Source organism: Callospermophilus lateralis, chromosome 2 (assembly GCF_048772815.1).
Source record: "Callospermophilus lateralis isolate mCalLat2 chromosome 2, mCalLat2.hap1, whole genome shotgun sequence".
In the NCBI taxonomy this organism is placed as follows: Eukaryota; Metazoa; Chordata; class Mammalia; order Rodentia; family Sciuridae; genus Callospermophilus; species Callospermophilus lateralis.
Window position 1 is genome coordinate 203,694,011 of NC_135306.1, and position 19,567 is coordinate 203,713,577.

General features: G+C 60.1%; 1 protein-coding gene across 3 annotated transcripts in view; it reads right to left on the bottom strand.

Moving 5' to 3' along the window:
• Macrod1 (mono-ADP ribosylhydrolase 1) overlaps positions 1 to 19,308 on the bottom strand; it is a 141,998-nt gene extending 122,690 nt beyond the window's left edge. The window contains exons 1-3 of one of the 3 annotated variants that reach the window (XM_076847435.2): positions 18,871 to 19,308; positions 9,821 to 9,922; positions 9,096 to 9,212 (exon numbers count right to left, since the gene is read on the bottom strand). In XM_076847435.2, coding sequence (XP_076703550.1) covers positions 9,096 to 9,212; positions 9,821 to 9,922; positions 18,871 to 19,165 — 514 coding nt within the window. In that variant the 5' untranslated portion in view covers positions 19,166 to 19,308. The remainder of the gene's footprint in view (positions 1 to 9,095; positions 9,213 to 9,820; positions 9,923 to 18,870) is intronic. The other 2 variants (XM_076847434.2, XM_076847436.2) reach the window with 2 other exon arrangements.
• Positions 19,309 to 19,567: the final 259 nt, after the last annotated feature.

Sequence of the window (19,567 nt, forward strand, 5' to 3'; positions counted from 1 at the left end):
GAGGAGGTTGGAAAGGCTGAAGGGCGGCAGTTATGGCCAAGAGCACAGGGCACATTCTAAAGAGATGCTCCATCAGGTGTGGTAGTAGCACAGGCCTGAGAGGCTGAGGCGGGAGGATCTCAAGTTCAAGACCAGCCTCAGCAACTTAGCCAGACCGCCATCTGAAAATCAAAAATAAAAGGGCTGGGGATGTAGCTGAGAGGTAGAACACCCCTGGGTTTAATCCCCAGCACCAAAACTGTGAGTCAATAAATAAATGCCTAAGTTTTTCTGGTGCCAGGGCGGAACCCATGAGTGTTCTGCCACCGAGCTACATCCCAGCCTTGTCTGGTTCTTTTCCTTCCTGTTTAAGGATTCTTGGTTCTATTGTACTTATTTTTCAGTGGGAACCAGGAGGTTAAACATTTTTTTTTTAAATCAATGGCAGCTCACACGCCCACTTCCTCGGTAACAGCAGTCACCATTTACTGAGCTCCAACCACCTGTCAGGCGTCCCAGGCACCGCCCACGGCCTGTCAGCACCTGGGGAGGGCTCACTCCCAGGCTCACAGAGGAGGAAACTGAGGCTCAGGAGGAAGGCTCTCCTGCCCAAGGTCACCAGGGCTCGCAGTGGCCAGGGCAGGACTTGAACCCAGCTGAGTCCTGCCTGACCCTGACAGGCCACCCTCCCACCCCCAGAGCCTCGGGTCCCAGCGGCCCTCCCTGGCACCAGGGTGGCTCCTGCCTCTAAATAAAGAAGAGAACAGGCTGAGTCCAGGTCACCGACAGGGAGGTGGCCAGCTGACCCGCAGAATTCCCTCCCAGGGCGGCCAGGCCCCTCCCAGCCAAGTGCCCGCCTGAGCCTCCGGGGGAGGCTGCCTCCCGCTGCCGCGGCAGGATTTAGCTCCTGTGACAACCCTCGCCGCCTAGCTCCCGCCGCCAATGTCAATTCTGGGCCATTTGCTTCGTGGGTTTTCATGTTCCTGCTTCTCCTCCACATCCTCAGCAAGGTGGCTCTTGCTCTTCAAAAGGGACGTGGCGTTTGATGGTGTTTAAGCCGAACGTGAAATACAGCCAGGCGGCAATGCTAACAGCCGGCCGCCGCGGGGACGCCGCGGGGACGGCGCGGGGACGGCGGGCAGCGGGGCCACGTGGCCGCGCTCCTCCTCCTGGCGACTGCAGGGTCCAGAGCGGGAGGAGGGCGGAGGGACAGGACGGCTGCAGGGGCCACCTGTTGCTGCTGGGAGGGGGCGTCACGCCGCGGGCTGGCCGGGCTGCCGGGAAGGACCGCCCCCGCCGTGTCCGCCCCCGCGGCCCCACTCCGCGCCCTGCTGGCCTCCCCGCGGCCTCCGCCTGGATATAAATAGCAGGGCCCCTCCCTGCCCGCCAGCGACAGAGCAGCAGACCCCGCGGGCCGCGTCCACCCCAGGGTCCCCAAACCCAGCGAGTCTGTAGCCCCTGCCCGCTCTGGCTGTTCCGAGGACACAGAGTGCAGGCACCCGGGGCTCCCCGCAGGGACCAGACCCAGCGTCAGCAGACTGGCAGGTGGACCCGGGAAGACAGGACTTGTGCAAGTTGGTGGCAGAACCGGATTTTAGCTCTATTCTGACTCATGAGCAGCCACAGTCCAGGCCACCTGAGCCCTGCAAGGATGGCGCCCACCAAACAACTCCAGGGGTGGGTCCTCCCTTGGGCACTCTTGTCTCTATTTTACAGAGAAGAAAGATGAGGCTCAGAGAGGTTCAGTGACTTGACCAAGGTCACACAGCTAGTACACACTGAAGCTAGGACTTGTACCCAAGTCTCCAAGTCCAAATGACAAGGTGTCCCACTAGGGAGACCCAACAGACGGCCTGGGAGGTGAGGAGCCAGGGGCTGGATCCCCTGAATCAGCTTGTGCTGTGTCCCTGAGGCCAGCCCAGGACTCACCCAGGAAGCCAGATCAGGGTCTGGCGAGAAGATTCAGTTCAACCCATCTACCAATGTCCCTGCACACAGTCCGCGGCGGGGGACCCTGGCCGCCACCTGCGGCTGTGGCCAGACCTCTTCATCTAGGGACAGGGTGCCCATCTCTTAAACAGGCAGGCAGGCCACAGCCTCGTGGGGAGTCCTGAGGCCTCTGGGCAGCCCTGTGCCCAGCTCTGCGGGTCCCTCCAGGAGAGCGGGTCCCTCCAGGAGAGCGCGCCAAGGCTGCAGCGCCAGCCCTTCTCATGCTTGGCCGGTTTAATGGTCCCCATTAATTTCAAAACACATACATCCCCCGGCTCAGGCCTGCTCAGCTCAGTGCTCGGACAGCACGTCAGGGACACGGGCAGGCGTAGCACAGGTGCGGGCGCTGAGGCCAGGTGGCCTCAAGGACAGGGGTGGGGGGAGCTAGACAGAACGCCTTGGGGGCCCTCAGCTCATGCAGGAGCAGGCGGCCACTCCATGGTGGGATGAGCCTTGGACACGCCTTCTGACAGGAGTGACCATGACGAGGAGAAAAGGGACAGAGAGTGGCCCAGAGCCGAGAGTCAAGAGTCTGGGGAGTCTGGGCTCAGGCTCTGCTGTGCCTGCTGTGTGACCCTGCACAGGTCACTGTCCCTCTCTGGGCTTCAGTTCCTGTCCTGTCTTTCTCCCCAAGCCTGTAGGTGCCTTGCAGGCAGGCTGTGTCTTACTAAACCTCGCACCCACAGAGGCCCACAGAGGTCCAGGATCCACGGGAGGGCCCTTAAATGTCCGCCGCCATCCTCATTTGTGAATCAGTCAGTACCCTCTGGCCCAGCGGGGTGGACAGAGGGCTGAGCAGAAGCAGAAAGGGGTCCCACAGCAGGTCACTGGTTCTCATAGTCCCTGTGCCACCTGACCCAACTCCCAGAAGCATTTACTCACTCAGTCATTCAACAAAACATGAACTGAAATCCAGGACAGGGTTCCCGGGTCCAGGACCCGAGTCCCTCTCCCATTCCCTGGGGGCAGCAGGAGGCTCTGGCCAACACGCAGGAGGCTTGGCGGAAGACCTCGGGGTGCAAGGACCTTCAGGGGCTTTCCAAGTCCCGCCCACCGGACAAGGCTCGGCTCACTGGACCAGGCCCTGCAAGCCCAGGAGGGCATCTCAATAATTCAGGAGATCCATCATTTATGAATTTATGTAACCACGGTCGACCTTGTGGAGTGAGCCGCCCGCCGCCCGCAGCGGTGCAAGCGAGGTCCTGGCAGTACCTGGATGTCCAGGGCTTTTTAATGTGGGGAGGGGGGCCACCTGGACCCCAGGCCCCCCAACTGCCTCCCCATCCTCTCTGCCCCTTGCTCCCAGACTGGACCTGGGTGGGGGCTGCTGTAAAAGCAGAGCCGACCGCTCCCCGCTAAAGCCCCAGATCCAAGACCAGTGCCGTGACCCTGCAGGGGTCTCAGTCTCCTAGTCTGCAAAATGGGGGACATATTAGCCCCAGCCTCAAAAACAGGCCATGTGGGCAATGGAGGGCAACCGCTGCACAGAGACACTCAGAGACAGGCAGGTGACAGGCAGCCCAGCCCTGCGGGTCCATGGTACACACCAGGATGGGGACTTGGAACACAGGACAACTGGGCAGCTGGAGCCCACCACAAGGCCTCATGGGGTCAACGAGCCCCAACAAGCCCCAGATGTTAGTTTAGTTCTCATGACAAACATCAGCCCCCTCACCTTCCCAGCAGTGAGGTCAGGAAGGACACGCCCACGCTGGAAAGTCTTCCATCCAGCTCTGCCGCCATTTAGCTGTGTAACCTTGGGCAAGTTGCTTCCCCTCTCTGAGCCTCAGTTTCCTGGCTGCTACAGGACAGGGAGTGAACGCAGCTGAGGCCTGGGGGAGATCTTCCCCCAACTTCTGGACTCCTGTCCTCACTCTCACGCACTCCCAGGCTGGAGCCCAAGGGAAATGCCCACAGCACCACTGACCAAGTGCCCCCAACTCAAGACCTGGCCACAGCACAGGCAGAACCCCTCAGAGCTGGCCCACAGCACCCCCCCCCACCTACCCTGGCCAGTGCTCTCCCTCTCTCCCCTGGAATGGCCTTGCCCAGTGTTCCTCTCAGCCTACACTCCTCCAACTCAAGTGACCCTCCTCCAGGCAGCCTTCAGGATTGCCCCTGCCCCTGCAGGCAGGGCTGCTGCCTGCCCTCTGCCCCCCACTGGGGTTGGGATTAGGGGTTGAGTGTGTTTGAGGCCCAGGCGCCCCATGGTGCCCAGCAGGCCCACCATGGAGGCTTGCCGGATGAATGGACAAAGGCCACCACTCACAGTTCTGGCTGTCACCTGCCCAGGCAGGGCATGTCATGGCTCTCCCCATGCTCCTCAGCTTGAATACCCACATGGGGTGACCCTGCCCACCCCTCGGCGACGGTGGTGGCCTTACTCCACCTGCTGAGGACCCGCCTGGCCGTCCTCTCTCTGTGCATCCCTGGAGGAGGCAGCCAGGGCCCAGCAGGATCAGGAGCTGCTAGTACAGCCCGCCGCTGCCGGCCACGCGCCTGCCACTCCGGCCTGTGCTGCCCTAGCTTGCTGCCAGAGGGTTCGGCTGCCTCGCGGCCGGCAAGCCTCAGCAAACACATTTAAATCTGAAGTGACAGATAAAGCGATTTACGGCGACAGTTTAGCGTCAGATCACTTCCCACCAGGCAGTCGCGTCCCTGCGGCCCCCCTGCCTGCCAGTCCATCAAGGCGGTCTCTAAATCACCACTCAGCCGCAGGGGCCTGGGGACAGCTGGGAGCAGGGGCGGGGCCGCTCGGTGGCCACTCAGTGGTCCCGGCCAGGACGAGGGCAGCAGGGGGATAAGCGAGGGCTTGGAGAGCCTGGGCCGGATGAGGGCTGCAGGTCTGCCCAAGCCCAGGACTGGAGGCGGCCGAGCGCCACTCCTCGCCGAAGTTTAAATAAATAAGCGGCTTATCCGTCCCCCTGTGGGGCCACTCGTCACCCCACGGGATCTTCACGGCCAGCCCGGTGCCCAAACCCCACAAAGACCTCCCCGACCCACCTCGCCTCCGGCCACCTCCTTAGGAATTAATTGGTCCCTGCAGCAGCACGGGGCACTTGATTCAGACCTCCCTCCCAGGCTTTTTCACATTATCTTCTACTTAGTTGCTCTGGCCCGACTGTCCCAGTATTAATCTACCCGGGCTCTTGTGCAGGGCCCACATGTCATCCTCCCACCCACCCTGGCGTGGGGCTGGCGGGGTGCCATTCTTTTTTTTTTTTTTTTTTTAACCGCAGATTGAACCCAGGGGCACTTAACCACTGAGCCACATCCCCAGCGCCTGTATTTTTTTATTTTGAAACAGGGCCTCACTGAGTTGTTTAGGGCCTCACTAGGTTGCTGAGGCTGGCTTGAACCTGTGATCCTCCTGCCTCAGCCTACCAAGCTGCCAGGATTACAGGCGCACTGCGCCCAGCTGGACGCCATTCTTCAGATGAGGCTCTGAGGGGGCAGGGGCCAGCAGGAGAGCTGGGGTTCCAGCCCACCTGGGCATCTGCACCAATGGCACTCTGCACTCTCGGTGACGGTGCTGGGCTGGGACTGCTTTGAAGGGGAAGACCCCTGTGTCTTTACACAAAGCATCACATTCATCTCCACATTGTCCGTTGTGTCCCCAAGGCCCAAACTGGAGAGCCAGACCCCTGGGTTGACCAAGAATGGCGGTCTGTGTGCCCCAAACATTTCCTGCCTGGGCCTTAGCTGTCTGTCAGGAACAGGGGCCTGGCACAGGCCTGGGAGGCAGAGGCTCCAGGTGTGGAGACAGCTGGGCCAAGGTCATGCCCCTAGGGCCAAAACAGACACCGATACTCGGAAGCCATGGGCTCCCAGGATGGAGACCCCCAGACCTGAGCTCCCCTAAGGCACAGTGCTGGGGTCACAGGCCAAGCTGGAGAAGCAGGCAGACGAGAACAGGGTGGGTGAGGGCCTCCCTGCTTATCTTGCCAGCATGGCAGCCCAATTTAACTAAGATGGTTGTGGCATGCCCCCATGGGCAGGAGCTGTGGCGGGCACAGATGGCAGGAGCCTGAGACTCTCCCAGGCACTGCCCTAGCAAGTGGCCTTGGCCACCAGTCCGTGGGGAGGGCAGAGGTGTGACTGTTGCACAGACTTGGAAGGTCTGTCCCCAAGTATGCTCCTGCGACCTCAAGCCCTGCCACCCACCAGATACCCCACTCTGTTCTCTGCCCACCTCACCCCTACTGCGTACCACCTGGCATAGCTCTCTCTGTCATGTACAAGCCCCCCATCCACCATCATGCCCCCCACAGCAGCACAAATACCAATAAAGTGGGGTGAAAACCAGTGCTGGGCTTGGGATGCCAGGTGGCCAGTGGGAAACAGTCCCATTTCCAAAGTCTGCAGGGGGCCTATGGGTGGAGACTCTGTCCCCCTCCCCCCCCTGAAGTGGGAGGGGCATGGTGTCCCCTCTGCAAGCCCCCTGGGCCCTAGACAGAGGGAGAAGCCCACAGCCTGGGAGTCCCCATCCCCCTTTCCCTCACAGCCCCCCATGCCTCCCCTAAGGGTCCCTGAGCCAGACCCAGCCAGTGACACCCCTCCCCATCTGGTAGCAGGGACAAAGAGAGACCCCTCCGCACAAAATCCAGAAGCTCTATCCAGATCTCCAGGCCCAGCCAGCCCACACCCACACCGTCCCGGGGGCCACCGACACCCGCAGGGCCAGCACTGCCCATGGCTTCAAAAATAAAGATTTAAAAATTCCCACCCGAGATAATCGCTGTCTCCTTTTGCCTATTGTGGTGGCTCCGCGGTCGGCGCTGAGAAGCAATTATTCACGGCTAATGATTATAATCAAGTCAAATAGAATTTAATGGACACGTATTCTCTTCCTGCTTGAAACTTTACATATGAATTAAGCACATATGGGTTTCACGAGGCACAGACGCAGATTTATGCAGCCCCGAAAAGCCCCGCGTTGCCGACGACTTTTATTCCGCTAATAAACAGGCTGATTTATGGGCTTGGCCCCAGCCGCGAGCTCTGCTGCCCCCTGGCGGGCGGCACGCCGGGCGGAGCCACAGCGCCAGGACCCCGAGACTGAGGACCCCCGCCACTCGCAGGTCTGACCAGGGCTGGGGCTGCCAGGACACCCCGCACCCCAGGCTCTGGAGGGGAACCCATGTCCAAGGCCTGCTTCAGCCAGTCCCCGTGGTTCCAGGACAAGTTCTAGGTCCTCTTGGCTGAGACTAGAAAAAGGAGATCCCAGGAAAACAGGCCAACAGGGTGGGGTAAACTGAGGCAAGCAGAGGGAGATGGAAGCCATCACCTGCAGGGGAGGGAGGCAGTGCAAAGTGCCTGGCATCCTAGGGACAGGGATGGTGCTCAGGATGATGCCAAGGGCCTCGATGGAGCAGTGTGAGCTGGCACACACCACACACCCATGGCATGGGTGCCCCCCTACCATCCCCTTGTGCAGGAGAGGAAACGGACAGGCAGCTACGACCCTCGCCCCAGCCCCGGGCAGCAGTGGTGGAGTGCTTCTCATGAGCAGCTGACAAGTTGCTGCACCCAGCCTGGCCAGTCACAGGGCACTTAGGAAGGGCCATTAATCATGCCTGTAGCCTCCAGAGCCCCCAGCCCGCTCCATCTGCAGCATGCTGATACCCGCGAGGGTCCTCCGCCATGGTCCACGACACAGCCGTCCACCAGTGGGCTGGGAAGGAGCTCATGAGAGCGTCTCCGTCTGGTCACCACAACTCAGCAGGAAAAGGACCAGAGGGCCCCTCCTGCACGCTCGCCAATGACTGGGCAGCCCCATGACCTTCATGATCACCCCCAGGGTCAGCCCAGCCCCTCCCAGCACAAGACCCTGCTCTTCTTCCCTGGACCTCCAGGACATCTGCCAACCCAGAAGTGGCTGTCTGAGTTCTGTCTGCCTAGACAGACTCACAGTCCTTGCTGCCACCCACCAAGGGCAAGTGGCCCAAGGGAGATACACCAAAACCACCAGCAGTAACAAAGACCACCCAGCTCTCCCCACTAGCCACTCCGAGTGGAAACTCCTGCCTCTGTGTGACTTGTCACCTGTGCACCCACCAGGCCATGTGCAGGGACAGAGCAGTTCCACAGACCCCATGGGAGGACAGCTGAGCAATGCTACTGCCGGAAACACTGCAGACCAGACAGGGGACACAATGAGCAGCCCCCTCTGCCTGGACCCTGCAAGCCCAGTCACCTAAGGAGGACTGGGACCACTCAGCACAACCCCACTGGCCCCCTCTCTGGCACTGAGGTCAAGCCCAGCGGTGAGAGGGAGGAGATTCCAGAACCTCGGGGCTGCCCTGGCCCTGCATGGGTGGGGCAAGGGTCTTCACGACTTGGAGCCCAAACCAAGAAGGCCTGCCCTGGTGTCACCAGCCTCTAAGAGGCGCCCTCCTCTGATGAGGGGTGCGGCGTCTGCTGAGAGAGGGAGCAGGTGTCCAGCGCTGGGGTGCAGCACACCTGCCCCGGGAAGCACCCCGCGCACCTGCGGAGCTTGGCCGGCCCTTGGCGCCCCACTCCTGAGCACCCGGGTCCTTTCCCAGAGCCCTTCGACTCAGCCAGACAGCCGGGGCCCAGCAGAGGAGCGGCACCTTCCTCCCTCCCGCCTCCCACCTCTGTATCATCACAATAAACTGCCACGCCAGCAAGAGGCGAGGGACACCAGGAAGCCAGCAGCTCGCGTTTCCAAGCTCTGGAGGGCTGCCAGGGGCCACGGGAGGCCTCTCCACCCGCTCCGCAGCTCCCTCACCTGCCCGGCTGCAGGGGGCAGGGCGGCCACGCAGAGGAGGGGGCGGCTGCAGCCCCCACCCGGAACGACCGGCTGGGCCTCGGCCTTCCTGGCAGGGCCTCCCGGCACCATTCCAGCCCGGCTTTCTCCCTTCGCCAGCCGCTAATGGCTTTCGGAGCTGCGAGGCGGCCCAGCGAGCGAGGCGCCCCCGACACAGCGGGTCAGGGTTTCAAGGGAAGAGGAGCCCAAGTGGCCGACGCACTGCGCTCCGGTGGCGCCAGCAGCCCTCCTCGCCCCATGGGGAGCCTCTGTGGAGCCAGGTGGCGCCCACCCGAGTCCAGCCCAGCAGACCAGAGCGAAGGCTATGCAGCCACCAGGTCTCTGACCAGTCACTCACCGGCGTTGACGATGGCATCCACCTCCAGCTTGGTGATGTCACCACGGAACAGGGAGATCTTCTCGTTGAGCTGCTTGTCCTTCTTGAACTTGGGCTCCTCGACCTTTGCCGCCACCCCTGGAATAGATAGGAGCCACAGGGGTCACAGGGAGGCCCCCCTGCAGAGTGACCAAGGCAGGGCCCACAGGTCAGGTGCAGCCCCACTGTGGCAGTTTGCAGCATGGTGACCACTGATGCTGGCGATGACACCCACCCTGAGTGAGGACGCAACACAAGGTCTTGTGGCCTCTCATGACACGGTGAGCAGGCACATCGTGCCGCCCACCCCCACTTGACAGATGTGGAAACTGAGGTGTAGGTGGGATAAGGGACCTGTCCCAGGTTACCGGTTACCAGGCCAGCATTCGCAGAGTCCGGGAGCTCACCAGCCCACCCCCCCACTGCAAGCAAGCTTCAAACCTGGCTCCCGACAACCAAGTAATCAGGGGCAGGTGGCTTATATGGCCTGGAGCTGGCTTCCCAGTGGTGTCGGGGGAATAAAAACTAAACCGGTCTCAGGCTGTGTAATAATTAAGTGAGGTGACACCCACCGGCAGAGTCCCACACACAGCAAGCCCTCCACCTGTCCATGCCGTCGGATGCTTCTCATCTGCATGACTCTCCCAGGCCACACGCCTGAAGGGGCCACAGCCAAAGGGCACAGGGCCGGCCGTGGCAGGGCCTACCTTTTGCCGTCTCCTTCCACGTGGGGATCTTCTTCAGCCTGATGAAGTCCCTGCAGAAGTAATGTTCCTCCCTCTGCTTGTCACTCAGGCCCTTCAGGAAGGCTGCAGGGGCGGGGCGGGCACGGAGGAGAGTCAGGGAGGGGCAGTCCAGGGCACTCTCGCCCTCCAGGCTGTCCTTCCCACAGCCAGTGGGAGGACACATCCTAGGGGTGAGTGTCCGAGAGTCCCCAGAACATCCTGCCCCAATCTCTTTGGTCCAAGGGGAGGGGAGGCTGGGGGACTGCTGGACACCTTGGACCTCTCAGTTCAGAATTCAGTGTGGCCGCTTTCCAGCCGTGTCCCCATCTCTGTGGGTCCCTCATTTCCTCTTTTGCAGAAGAGGATTCAGACTTCCCTAGCAGAATAATTGCCACCTCACACGTAAGCCAGGAGGTGGGCGCCCTCTGTTACCTTACCAAGGTCACCTCAACATCATGACTTGGGAATGGCAGGAGAACTGTCCTCAAAGTGCCACAGAACCAAGCAGATCTGGCACCTGTTGTCAACATCCCCCCGGCACTGACTGAGGGCATCCCACGGATTTTTGCCCATTCTACAGATTAGGACTCTGGGCCTGGGGAGTTGGGAGGCCACCCGTGGTCACACAGCTAGTGAGTGGGGAGCCAGGGCCCCACCTACTCATGGATTCCGGGCCTGCGGGGTGGGTCCCCTGCTGCAGCCCCGCCTCCTGGGCTGGGCCATCCCTGTGGCCACACCCGGCAGAAAACCCAGAGCCCAGCTCCGGGGCTTCTCTGCGGGGCAGCGCTGGTCCCTGCTCGCGGCTCACGGGCTCCTCCTGCCGGCCGCAGGATGCCTGCACACCTAGGCCCGGCCCAGCCCGGCCCCCTGATGGAGCAGCCCCTCTGCCTGCCTGCGGGGGTGGGGGGGGTGGAGTCACAACTCCCGGCAAAAGACCACATCAGGGAAGTCAAAAAGCATCAGAAAATAGGTTGGAGGGGGCAGCAATTAGACGAGGTGCTGAAAGAGGGATGGGAGCCTCCTGGAGGCTTCCATGGAAATGGCGGGGAGCAGGTGTTCAACAGACAGGCGGGTCCCCAGGGAATGGCCTCTCACTGCCAAGGCCATCTAGTCCATCCATCCAAGCCTCTGTCTGTCTCCTCATCCGCCCACTGGTGGCTCTGGTGACAACACCCCCAGGATGCCAAGAGCGTGGCTTGACATAAGTCACAGAGAGGCTGGGTTCTGAGTCTGCTCACAGCTGTGGGGGGTTGCTGTTCAGGCCAGCAGAACCCCCACACTGCCTACCCGTGGCCAGAGCCAGAGCCACACTTTCTGGCAGCCACTTCCTGGCCCCTTCCACAAGCATTTATTGGGCACCTACAACATCAGATTGGGCCCTGGGGTTATGCAAAATGTGGCAGAAGAGACCCTGTGGGATCTAAAATCCAGCCGGGGACACCGAGGCGAAGGCAGGCATCACACCATCAAGCAACTCAAACTCTGAGATGTGCTGCAAAGGGATGGGCAGGAAAGGGGATAACAGAACCCTGGGGCCTGGGGAACATGGAGGAGAAGGAAGGGCAGGCATGAAGGATGATCAGCTGCAGAGCCCCCAAGGCTTATTAAGGTCTGAACCCATCCCAGGGATGCCAGGACAGACTGCAAAGTGTGCCACCAATTTGGGGGGATTACTTACTTCCCAGTAATCCCCAGGACCTTGTGCATGCTAGGCCAGTGCTCTACCACTGAGCCCCAGCCCCAGCCCCCTCTTTGTTCTCTCTAAGGGGACAGAAAGGCCCCTCCACCTCAGCGTCCCTCACACTCATCCTCCTGCACCCTATTCTCAAAGGACTGCCCTCCCCCGGGCACACATGGCAGCAGACTGAGAAGCCTCCAGGGCTCCCACTTGCCCCCTTCTTAGTGTGTGGGGCGACTGAGGCTGCAAGGAGCTCAAGCAACCCTCTGGGCTTGAAGCCTCCAAGCCCTCTTCTCTAAAACAAGGGTGTGGCACAGGGGAGCACACCTGCAGCCCAGGAACTCAGGAGGCTGAGCAGCACCATCCCTGGAGTTTGAGAGCAGCTGGGCAACAAGGCAAGACTATAAACAAACAAATGAACCCCCCACCCCACCCCCCCCCCCCGGGGTCTGGAAAGTCGCCTCTAGCATCCAATGAGAAGTGGGCTGGGCTAGCACGGTACCCGGTGAAAGGCGGGTCTGCTGGCAGGTGGCACCACTGAGGGCAAGGAAGGTCCTAGAGGAGAGGCTGGCCTTGAGCCAGGCTCTGTCCCTCACTGGCAGTTTGAATGCAGATCAGTTAATAAATATTTATTGAGCATCCGGCCCAGGGGCACAAGGCAAGGTGAGGTTCAGAGTCTGACTGAGAAAAAGGGGAGAGCAGGGAACCTTCTGGAAGGAAGTGATCCAGCTTCTCTGCTCTGTCCCCAGGAGCTGCAGATCACTGGAGGAAAGCCCCACCTCCAAGCAGAGGGCTCCTGCAAATTCTTGACCTCCCTCTGCAGCACCTTCTGCCCAGACCTCCAGCTGCTACTTTGGGAGTGCCCCCCCTTTCCCCAGCCAGCTCCCCTACTCCTGCTCCAGCCACAGAAAACAGGCGGCCATCAGATGCTGCCTCCGCCATACCTCCTCCTCCCTCCCTCGGGTCACCAGGCATGAAGGTCCTTCCTCCCGGCTGCTGCCCGGCTGCCTTCCAGCCCTCGCAGCTCCCCTGGGCCCTCCCACACTTCCCTAAGCCCACCCAGGGGTCCCCCCCCCCCCCCCCCCCGCTTCTCCATCAGGATGAAGGTCAGGCTGGGGAGGAGCTGGGAGGTAGAGCACTTGCCTAGCATGCACAGGACCCTGGGTGCACAGGGAAAATTTTAAAAGATCAAGGTCGGGCCGGGGTTGAGGCTCAGGAGCACTTGCCTAGCATGTGTGAGGCCCTGGGGTCGATCCTCAGCACCACATAAAAAATAAATAAATCAACAACTAAAAAATATATTAAAAGAAAGATCAAGGTCAAGGTCACCTGCCACGTGTCCTCCTATGGACAGAAAATCCCCCCTTTGCCTCACCTCTTCTTTCAACCTGCACCTCCCTAGGCCCCCACATTATCTCCACGGATCCAGCCTCTCTTCACACACCTCCAGCCCCTCCTGACCCCTGGGCCCTTCCCAGGCCCTGGCTGCTCTCACCCCTTAAAGTCACATCGGCAAAGCAGAACTCTACTCCTTCCCCAAATCCGTGCTTTCTCACAGCTCTCCTTTCCCGCTTCCTTCCTTGGGCCCAAAGGTCTTTCCCTCCCCTTCCTCTTACCCCCAGATCCCATCCAGCTATGAGCCTGTTAGATTTATCCCCTTGACGCCCCTGGGGCCGACCCCACCACCACACCCTGGACCGACGGCTCCATCCCCAGCCGGTCCCCCAACTCCACATCATCCCCTCACTTTTTTTCTGATACCAGGGTTTGAACTCAGAGGTGCTTGACTTCTGAGCCACATCCCCAGCTCTTTTGATATTTTATTTTGAGACAGGGTCTCGATAAGTTGCTTAGGCCTCACTAAATTGCTGAGGCTGGCTTTGAACTCACAATCCTCCTGCCTCAGCCTCCTGAGCCGCTGGGATTACAGGTATGCGCCACCATGCCCAGCCCACATCACCCCTTATCCCATTCCTTGTACAGCTGCCCAGGGAGCCTAGGAACATAAGCCAGATCCTGTCCCTCCTCTGTAAAAGCTCAAACACCAGTGCCCCAGTGACAGCTCCCACCCATCTCCCACCAGATCACTCACCATTCAAAACAACCAAATGGTTCCCTGTCTCAGGGCCTTTGTACCTGCTGTGTCCTCTGCCTGGGATGCTGCTCTTCCTTTGAAGTCCCTTCCCCACCACCCTTCCTCTCCCTTCCCTGCTTCCTAGACAGATTTGCCTTTGTTTTCACTTATTTCTGACTTTGACCTTGGTCACCGCCTTGTTTTACAGAAGAGGCAACAGGATCTGCCTCTGGTCACACAAGTGAAAGGAACTTGAGACAGGGTTGTCCTCCCCATTAACAGAAGCCTGGTCTAAGTGACACAAAGCCGAAAGACCTCCTCTCCCTACCAAAGTCCCAAAGATGCCACTTCTTCCCGGAGACAGCCCCCTGGCTCTGCCACCAGCCAGCAGGGTGCCAACCTTGGGGACATCTGTCATCCTGTGCCAGTCTCAGGCCCCCGCGTGCACACCTCAAAAGGCCCGAAGCACTGGGCTGGGCACTTGCCCCTCACATCTAGAATATTCCACCTCCCATCAGAAGGACAGATGCAGATGTAAAGCACAAGTGAGTTTTATTTTTTTTTTTAATAAAAGATGTAAAACATGCATTTTCATTTTCCTTCATTTTTGAAGAGGCGAGAGTATTTCACAGCTCACTGAGACAGGTGTTGTAAAAAGATGTTCGCAGTAAATTTTGATGGGGGGCTGACCCCAGATGAGGCTCCCCGCTGCTGGCGGGAGGAAAGGCAGGCAGGCGGGGGCAGCTCCGCCGGGCCATAAAGCGCGCTGGGAAAGCGAGAAGCCAATGATGTGTTTTAAGAAGTGTCTTTATGGCGCTCCGCCGGACGGGGCGGGCCTTCTAGAGGAGGCCAGGCGGGAAGGGCTGATAATGCCCGGTGCTCATGACAAGGTGGCAGTTAGACTCAGTGGCAGGGGCATTAATCACCTGTACCCGAGGTCCCCCAGGAGCAGGGCTTGTCAAAGCCTGTGGCAGGAGTGATGGGGACAGGGCACAGGGCTCCTCAGAGCTTTCCTGCTTGCCTCCTCCCACAGGGGGACATGCCAAGCTGCATCTGGGCAGATGGAAGATCACCCCCCATTCCCAGGTGTGCCTGGAGCATTTGCCGGTTCAGCAGCCACATCAGACACATGATCACTCCGATGAGCTCCCGCGGGGCCTGAATTAGCCCTGGCCCCTGCCCGTGGGGATCTGGGCTAGAGAACAGGAGCCCTCCCTCAAGCCACCTGGGGCGGGGCAAGTGAGGCTCAGAACGTGCAAGGACAGGGTCTGCAGGAGCCAGTGTCACTGTGCCCAAAATGGACCTGAGCGAGACGACCAGGAAGCGGGGCCACGGGACCCTCTGCAGGCCGTCGCCGCTGATGTGGTCTCCATCCCATCTCACAGACAGGGAGCAGGGGCAGCAGCACTGGGCCCACCCAGGTCCAGTGACACCCATGCTCCTTCCCTTTAGCACACAGCTCTGCCCCCATGTACAGGTCAGCACCAGAAGACAAGACCAGGCCCCTCCTGCAGTGACACAGCAGGCCTCAGGTGTCCCCAAGAGTTCTGCCTTAAGGCCCCTCACACCCAAGCACCTTTCCAAGTGGCTCTCTGCTCGGTCTCACGGTGGAAAGGCACCAGGGGGATCAACGTGGCGCTCCAGGACTGAGACGACCGAATCAGAGAAGTGAATGCCTGGGCCGCGAGATCGGACACTGCCAGAGTATGGACTCCCAGCCAGCAAGACCGGCCTGAGGTCTTTACGGACCGGAAAAGTGGGTGATGAATGTGGAGGCGAACAAACCGGGCTGTGTGCAGGAGCACCCTGGGCCCAGGCTCAGAGCACGCACTCCACACGGCACGGACTGAAATACTGAGCAGCCAACCAGGTGAGGAGATTCTCAGTGGGCAGTGGGTCCCCTCCCAAGAAGGAAGCTGGCCATCCTGTCCTGGGACTAGCTTCCAAAACCATTCCACCCACCCCTGGGTGAGAACACGCACTGCTGAGCAGGCCTAAGGCTACCATCTGGCTTCTGCATGGCTTTTCCACAGGGAGAGGCACCCCTGCCCAAGCACATGTGGGTTTCAGCCCATTGGCATTCTGTTTCCCCACTCATGAACTGCACATCTTCCTCTGACCTACACATCAGTCTCTTGTGAGTTTGGTTACTGCCAATCATATCAGGCAAGCTGACAAGCGTTTGGAGGCCTATCTAGTTATATTCTTGAGAGAAATGAGAGCACATGTCCATCAAAGATATATGCAAAAATGTTCAGAGCAAGTTTTATCCACAAGAAATGCCCATCAAGAGAAAAACAGGTAAACCATGGTACATCCTTAGGATGGAATATTAGACAGTAGTAAAAAAGACAACCACACACTGTTGCTTCACCCGATGATGTTCACAGATCACACAATCATGGAGTAAAAGGAGCTGGCCATGCTGTTTCCACAGAGCTCAAGAAGACATAAAACAGACAGTGAGAAGAGTGACGGCCTCCCAGGGTTTCTCAGGGGTAGTGGGAGTGCGCTGGCCACCAGCCGGAGGAGCGCCGTACATGGATGCATAGCTCGCCAAGAGCTGTGTGCTCCGCGCACTCTGCTGTGTGACTGACCTCAGCTCCAGATGCAGTTTGAATATAATGAAAACAACTATAGGACATTGAGGACCATGGGCAGACTCCAGTTAGGGGCAGTCTAGCTGGGGCAGCTCTGCTGACCTCCGGCAGGACACTTCTGTTCAGAAGGCAGAGTCTGGGTTGGCTCGGGGTAGAGCGCTCACCCAGCACAGGCAAGGCCTGGGCCCTGATTTCCCTCCCTGGAGAGTGGCCAGGCTCCCGGACTCAACTCTGGATCCCAGAACAAAGTGGGAAGAGGCCGTGAGGGACTCTGACGACTAGGCCACCAAAAGGGACTGCAGCTCCCGTTTCGGTCTCCTCTGTCCCCTATGCTTTGGGGGAGGCCAGCTGGTATGTCCCACGACACTCAAGAGCCCTATGGGGAGGTCCCCAGGATGAAGAACTGAGGCTTTAACCCACCACTGTCATCGGCATCACTCCTCCAGCCCTAATTGGACCCCCACAACTTTAAGGGAGACCCTGAGCCACAAACACCAGCTTGGGTACTCCCAGTCCTGACTCTCAGAGACTCTGAGTTAATATGTATTTGCTGTCTTGTCACAAAAGTTCAGATCACCTTATTTATTTGTTTGTTTGTTTGTTTTTTGTTTATTTTGCAGTACTGGGGACTGGACCCAGGGTCTCCCACACGCTAGGCAATGTTCTACCACAGACCCCCAGCCCCGGCCCCGGCCCCCTTTTTTTTTTATATTTTATTTAGACACAGAGTCTTAGCTGGCTTTGAACTCTCGATCCTCCTGCCTCAGCCTCCCGAACGACTGGTTCCCACTGCCTGGGGTGATTCTTACGCAGCAACAGAGGCCCAAACACCAAGAGCTCTGCACCTCACCCACGAGCCACTGACACCTTGGTGGAGACACCTACCTGCGTGCTGCTGTGAGTGGGCTTCTGGGGTGGGGGTTAGGGTTAGAGGCAGGAGACCCCCAGGTCCTTTAAGCCTGACCAGCTGTCACTCAACAATGGGCCTGGAATGATGGGCCCAGCCAGCGTCTTCCCATCTGGCTCACTTAGTTCAGGCCACCTTCCCTGAGAAGCCCCCCTGCCCCCCGAGCTCAGTGGCCCCCTCTAGCTTCTTCCTGGCACTGACAAGACCTGACACTGAGTCTCCTGTATGAGCTCCGTGAGGGCAGGCCCGTGCCTGTGCCACTCACCACCAAATCCCCGGCACTGCGGGGCTACCTGCCACAGAGAAGATGCTCAGTAGCAATCTGCCAAAATAATGGCTGGAAATCCCAGCTCCAAGCAAAGGAAAGAGCCCTCCGACGCCACAGCAGCCTGGGCACCTCGGGCTCCACCAGCTTCCACAAGTCCAGCTGTTTTCAAGGGTACCAAGGAATGGGGGGCTGGGAGGAAAAGGGCCTGGTTCCTCAGAGCCGCAGCTGACCCCAGAACAAGTGCAAGGGACTACCTGTCTCCCCCAGTTCTTTCCCACCATCCTGGCTTGCGCCTCTCTGACAAAGAGTGGCTCCCTGAGAGGACAGTGACTCCCCTGCCAGGTGTCTCTGACACCCCTACTCCTGCCCTAAGGGGTGGTTAGGACAAGGGCTGACAGTGTGACAGCCTCTCAGTTTTCCCAGTGAGTACAGCAGGTGTTTCAGGATCCAGGGTATACAACACAATCCAAATGACAGCAATAAATCACTTTGATTTCTACTGCTACTGTCGCCAGCCCCAAGATAGCCACCTTCCTTTTACTTCCAGGCCCAGGCCAGCTGGCTCTGCCCCATGGCCACACCCACCAGCAGCCCAGCCAATGAGGCGCCTTTCTTGCTCTTTTGAAAGAGGACCCGGCCAGGAGTCGTCACTAGAGCCCAGGGGGCAGGCCCTGAAGGGCAGGGGCAGCTGGACAGTCCAACAGGGCTATTTGGAGCTCCTAGTCCCCTTCCCAGTCCAGGGATTCATGGCCCCTCCATAAATTGTGGCAGGGACAGAGGGGGAAGAGTAGTTTGATTCTTGGCGGCGACAGAAGGAAGGTGTCAAAGGTTCTCACAAGCCACGCCCCATCTCCGTCTGCTCCCCAGCCCCCTAACCTCCTTGCCCCCAGGAACGCGGCACAGACAGCTGCAAGTGGCCAGAAGCCAACAATGAGGACAAAAGAGTACCAGACCGTACCCAGGAAGGCCCTAAGCAGGGCGGTGCTAAGAGCAGGGCAGTCCTGCCTAGGAGGTCACTCTGTGGGGCTATCTGACCACCTAGATGAACGGCCTGCCCCAGAGCTATTTCCACTTGGTCTCAAATGCCACCACTTGAGAACCAAACTACAAGTATGGGGAGGTCAGTATCCTAACTTCAGCTCAACTTAACTCGAGGAGTGACCTTGGGGAAGTGGGTTCTGGCCCTGGGCCTCAGTTTCCCTTCTGCACAATGGACTAAGGTGGTAGGTCCCAGATGATTTCTGGGAGTACCCAGCGACCCATTCCAGAGGTTTGGCCGCGGTCCTCACACTGCCTCTGACAGGAGACTCGACCTGGTCTTCTGTGAACCGGTGCGTGGGGCAGGGCACCGGGCAGGGGGCGTGGCTGCGAGTGGGGGAGGTGTCCGACTCAGGGCAGACCCAGCCTCAACTTCCCCAGGTCTCCTGGTGGAAGGGGCTGCTCCGGGGTGCTGACCAATCGGGAGACCCACGTGGGCCACCCTCGCCCCTCGCGCTTCCACTTACATTTTGCCTCCTTCCAGTCGGTGGAGGTGCTCAGGTCCACCTTCGCCGCCATGGCCAGGGGGGCCCAGGTGCGCACCCCGGGTCTCCGCCCCACCGCCGCCGCCCCCCAAGCCCCAACTCCCGCCGAGGTCCGCGCGCGGGGGCCGTGCGCACCCAGGGACGCGGGAGGGCCGCACGCACTGCTGCGGGTCCGCGTGGGACCCGAGGGGCCGGGCCGGGGGCGCGAGGCGACCAGCAGCTGCCCCGCCGCGCGCAGCTGTGCCAGGCGGCGGGACACTCGGCTCAGCAGAGACATGAGCAGGCTGCGCGGGGCAGTTGCCCGCCCACTTGGACTCTATTTAAGGTGCTCGGGAGAGTCTCTCCCTATTTACTCGGGGACCGGGTGGCGCGTGCCAGCCCGTGGCGACCTGCTTCGAGCCGGCGGGCGGAGCGGCCAGAAAACCGGGCGCGCCGCTGGGCACCCTGGAACTTGTAGTTCGGCCCGCCGGCGGGGCCCACGCACTCGTGTACACACGTGCGCGCCCCGCCCGGCCGCCGCCGCCCCCGTGCGAGAGCCCCGCGCCCAGCAGTCCGGGTCTCCGGTTCCTCGACGGCGGGCGCCGGCTGCAGCCCGCCCTGCTTCTGCGCCCCTGGCCTCTCCGCGGATCGGGGCCCCCGGCGCTCCGAACGCAACTCAGGAAGCAGGCGCCGCGCCCTC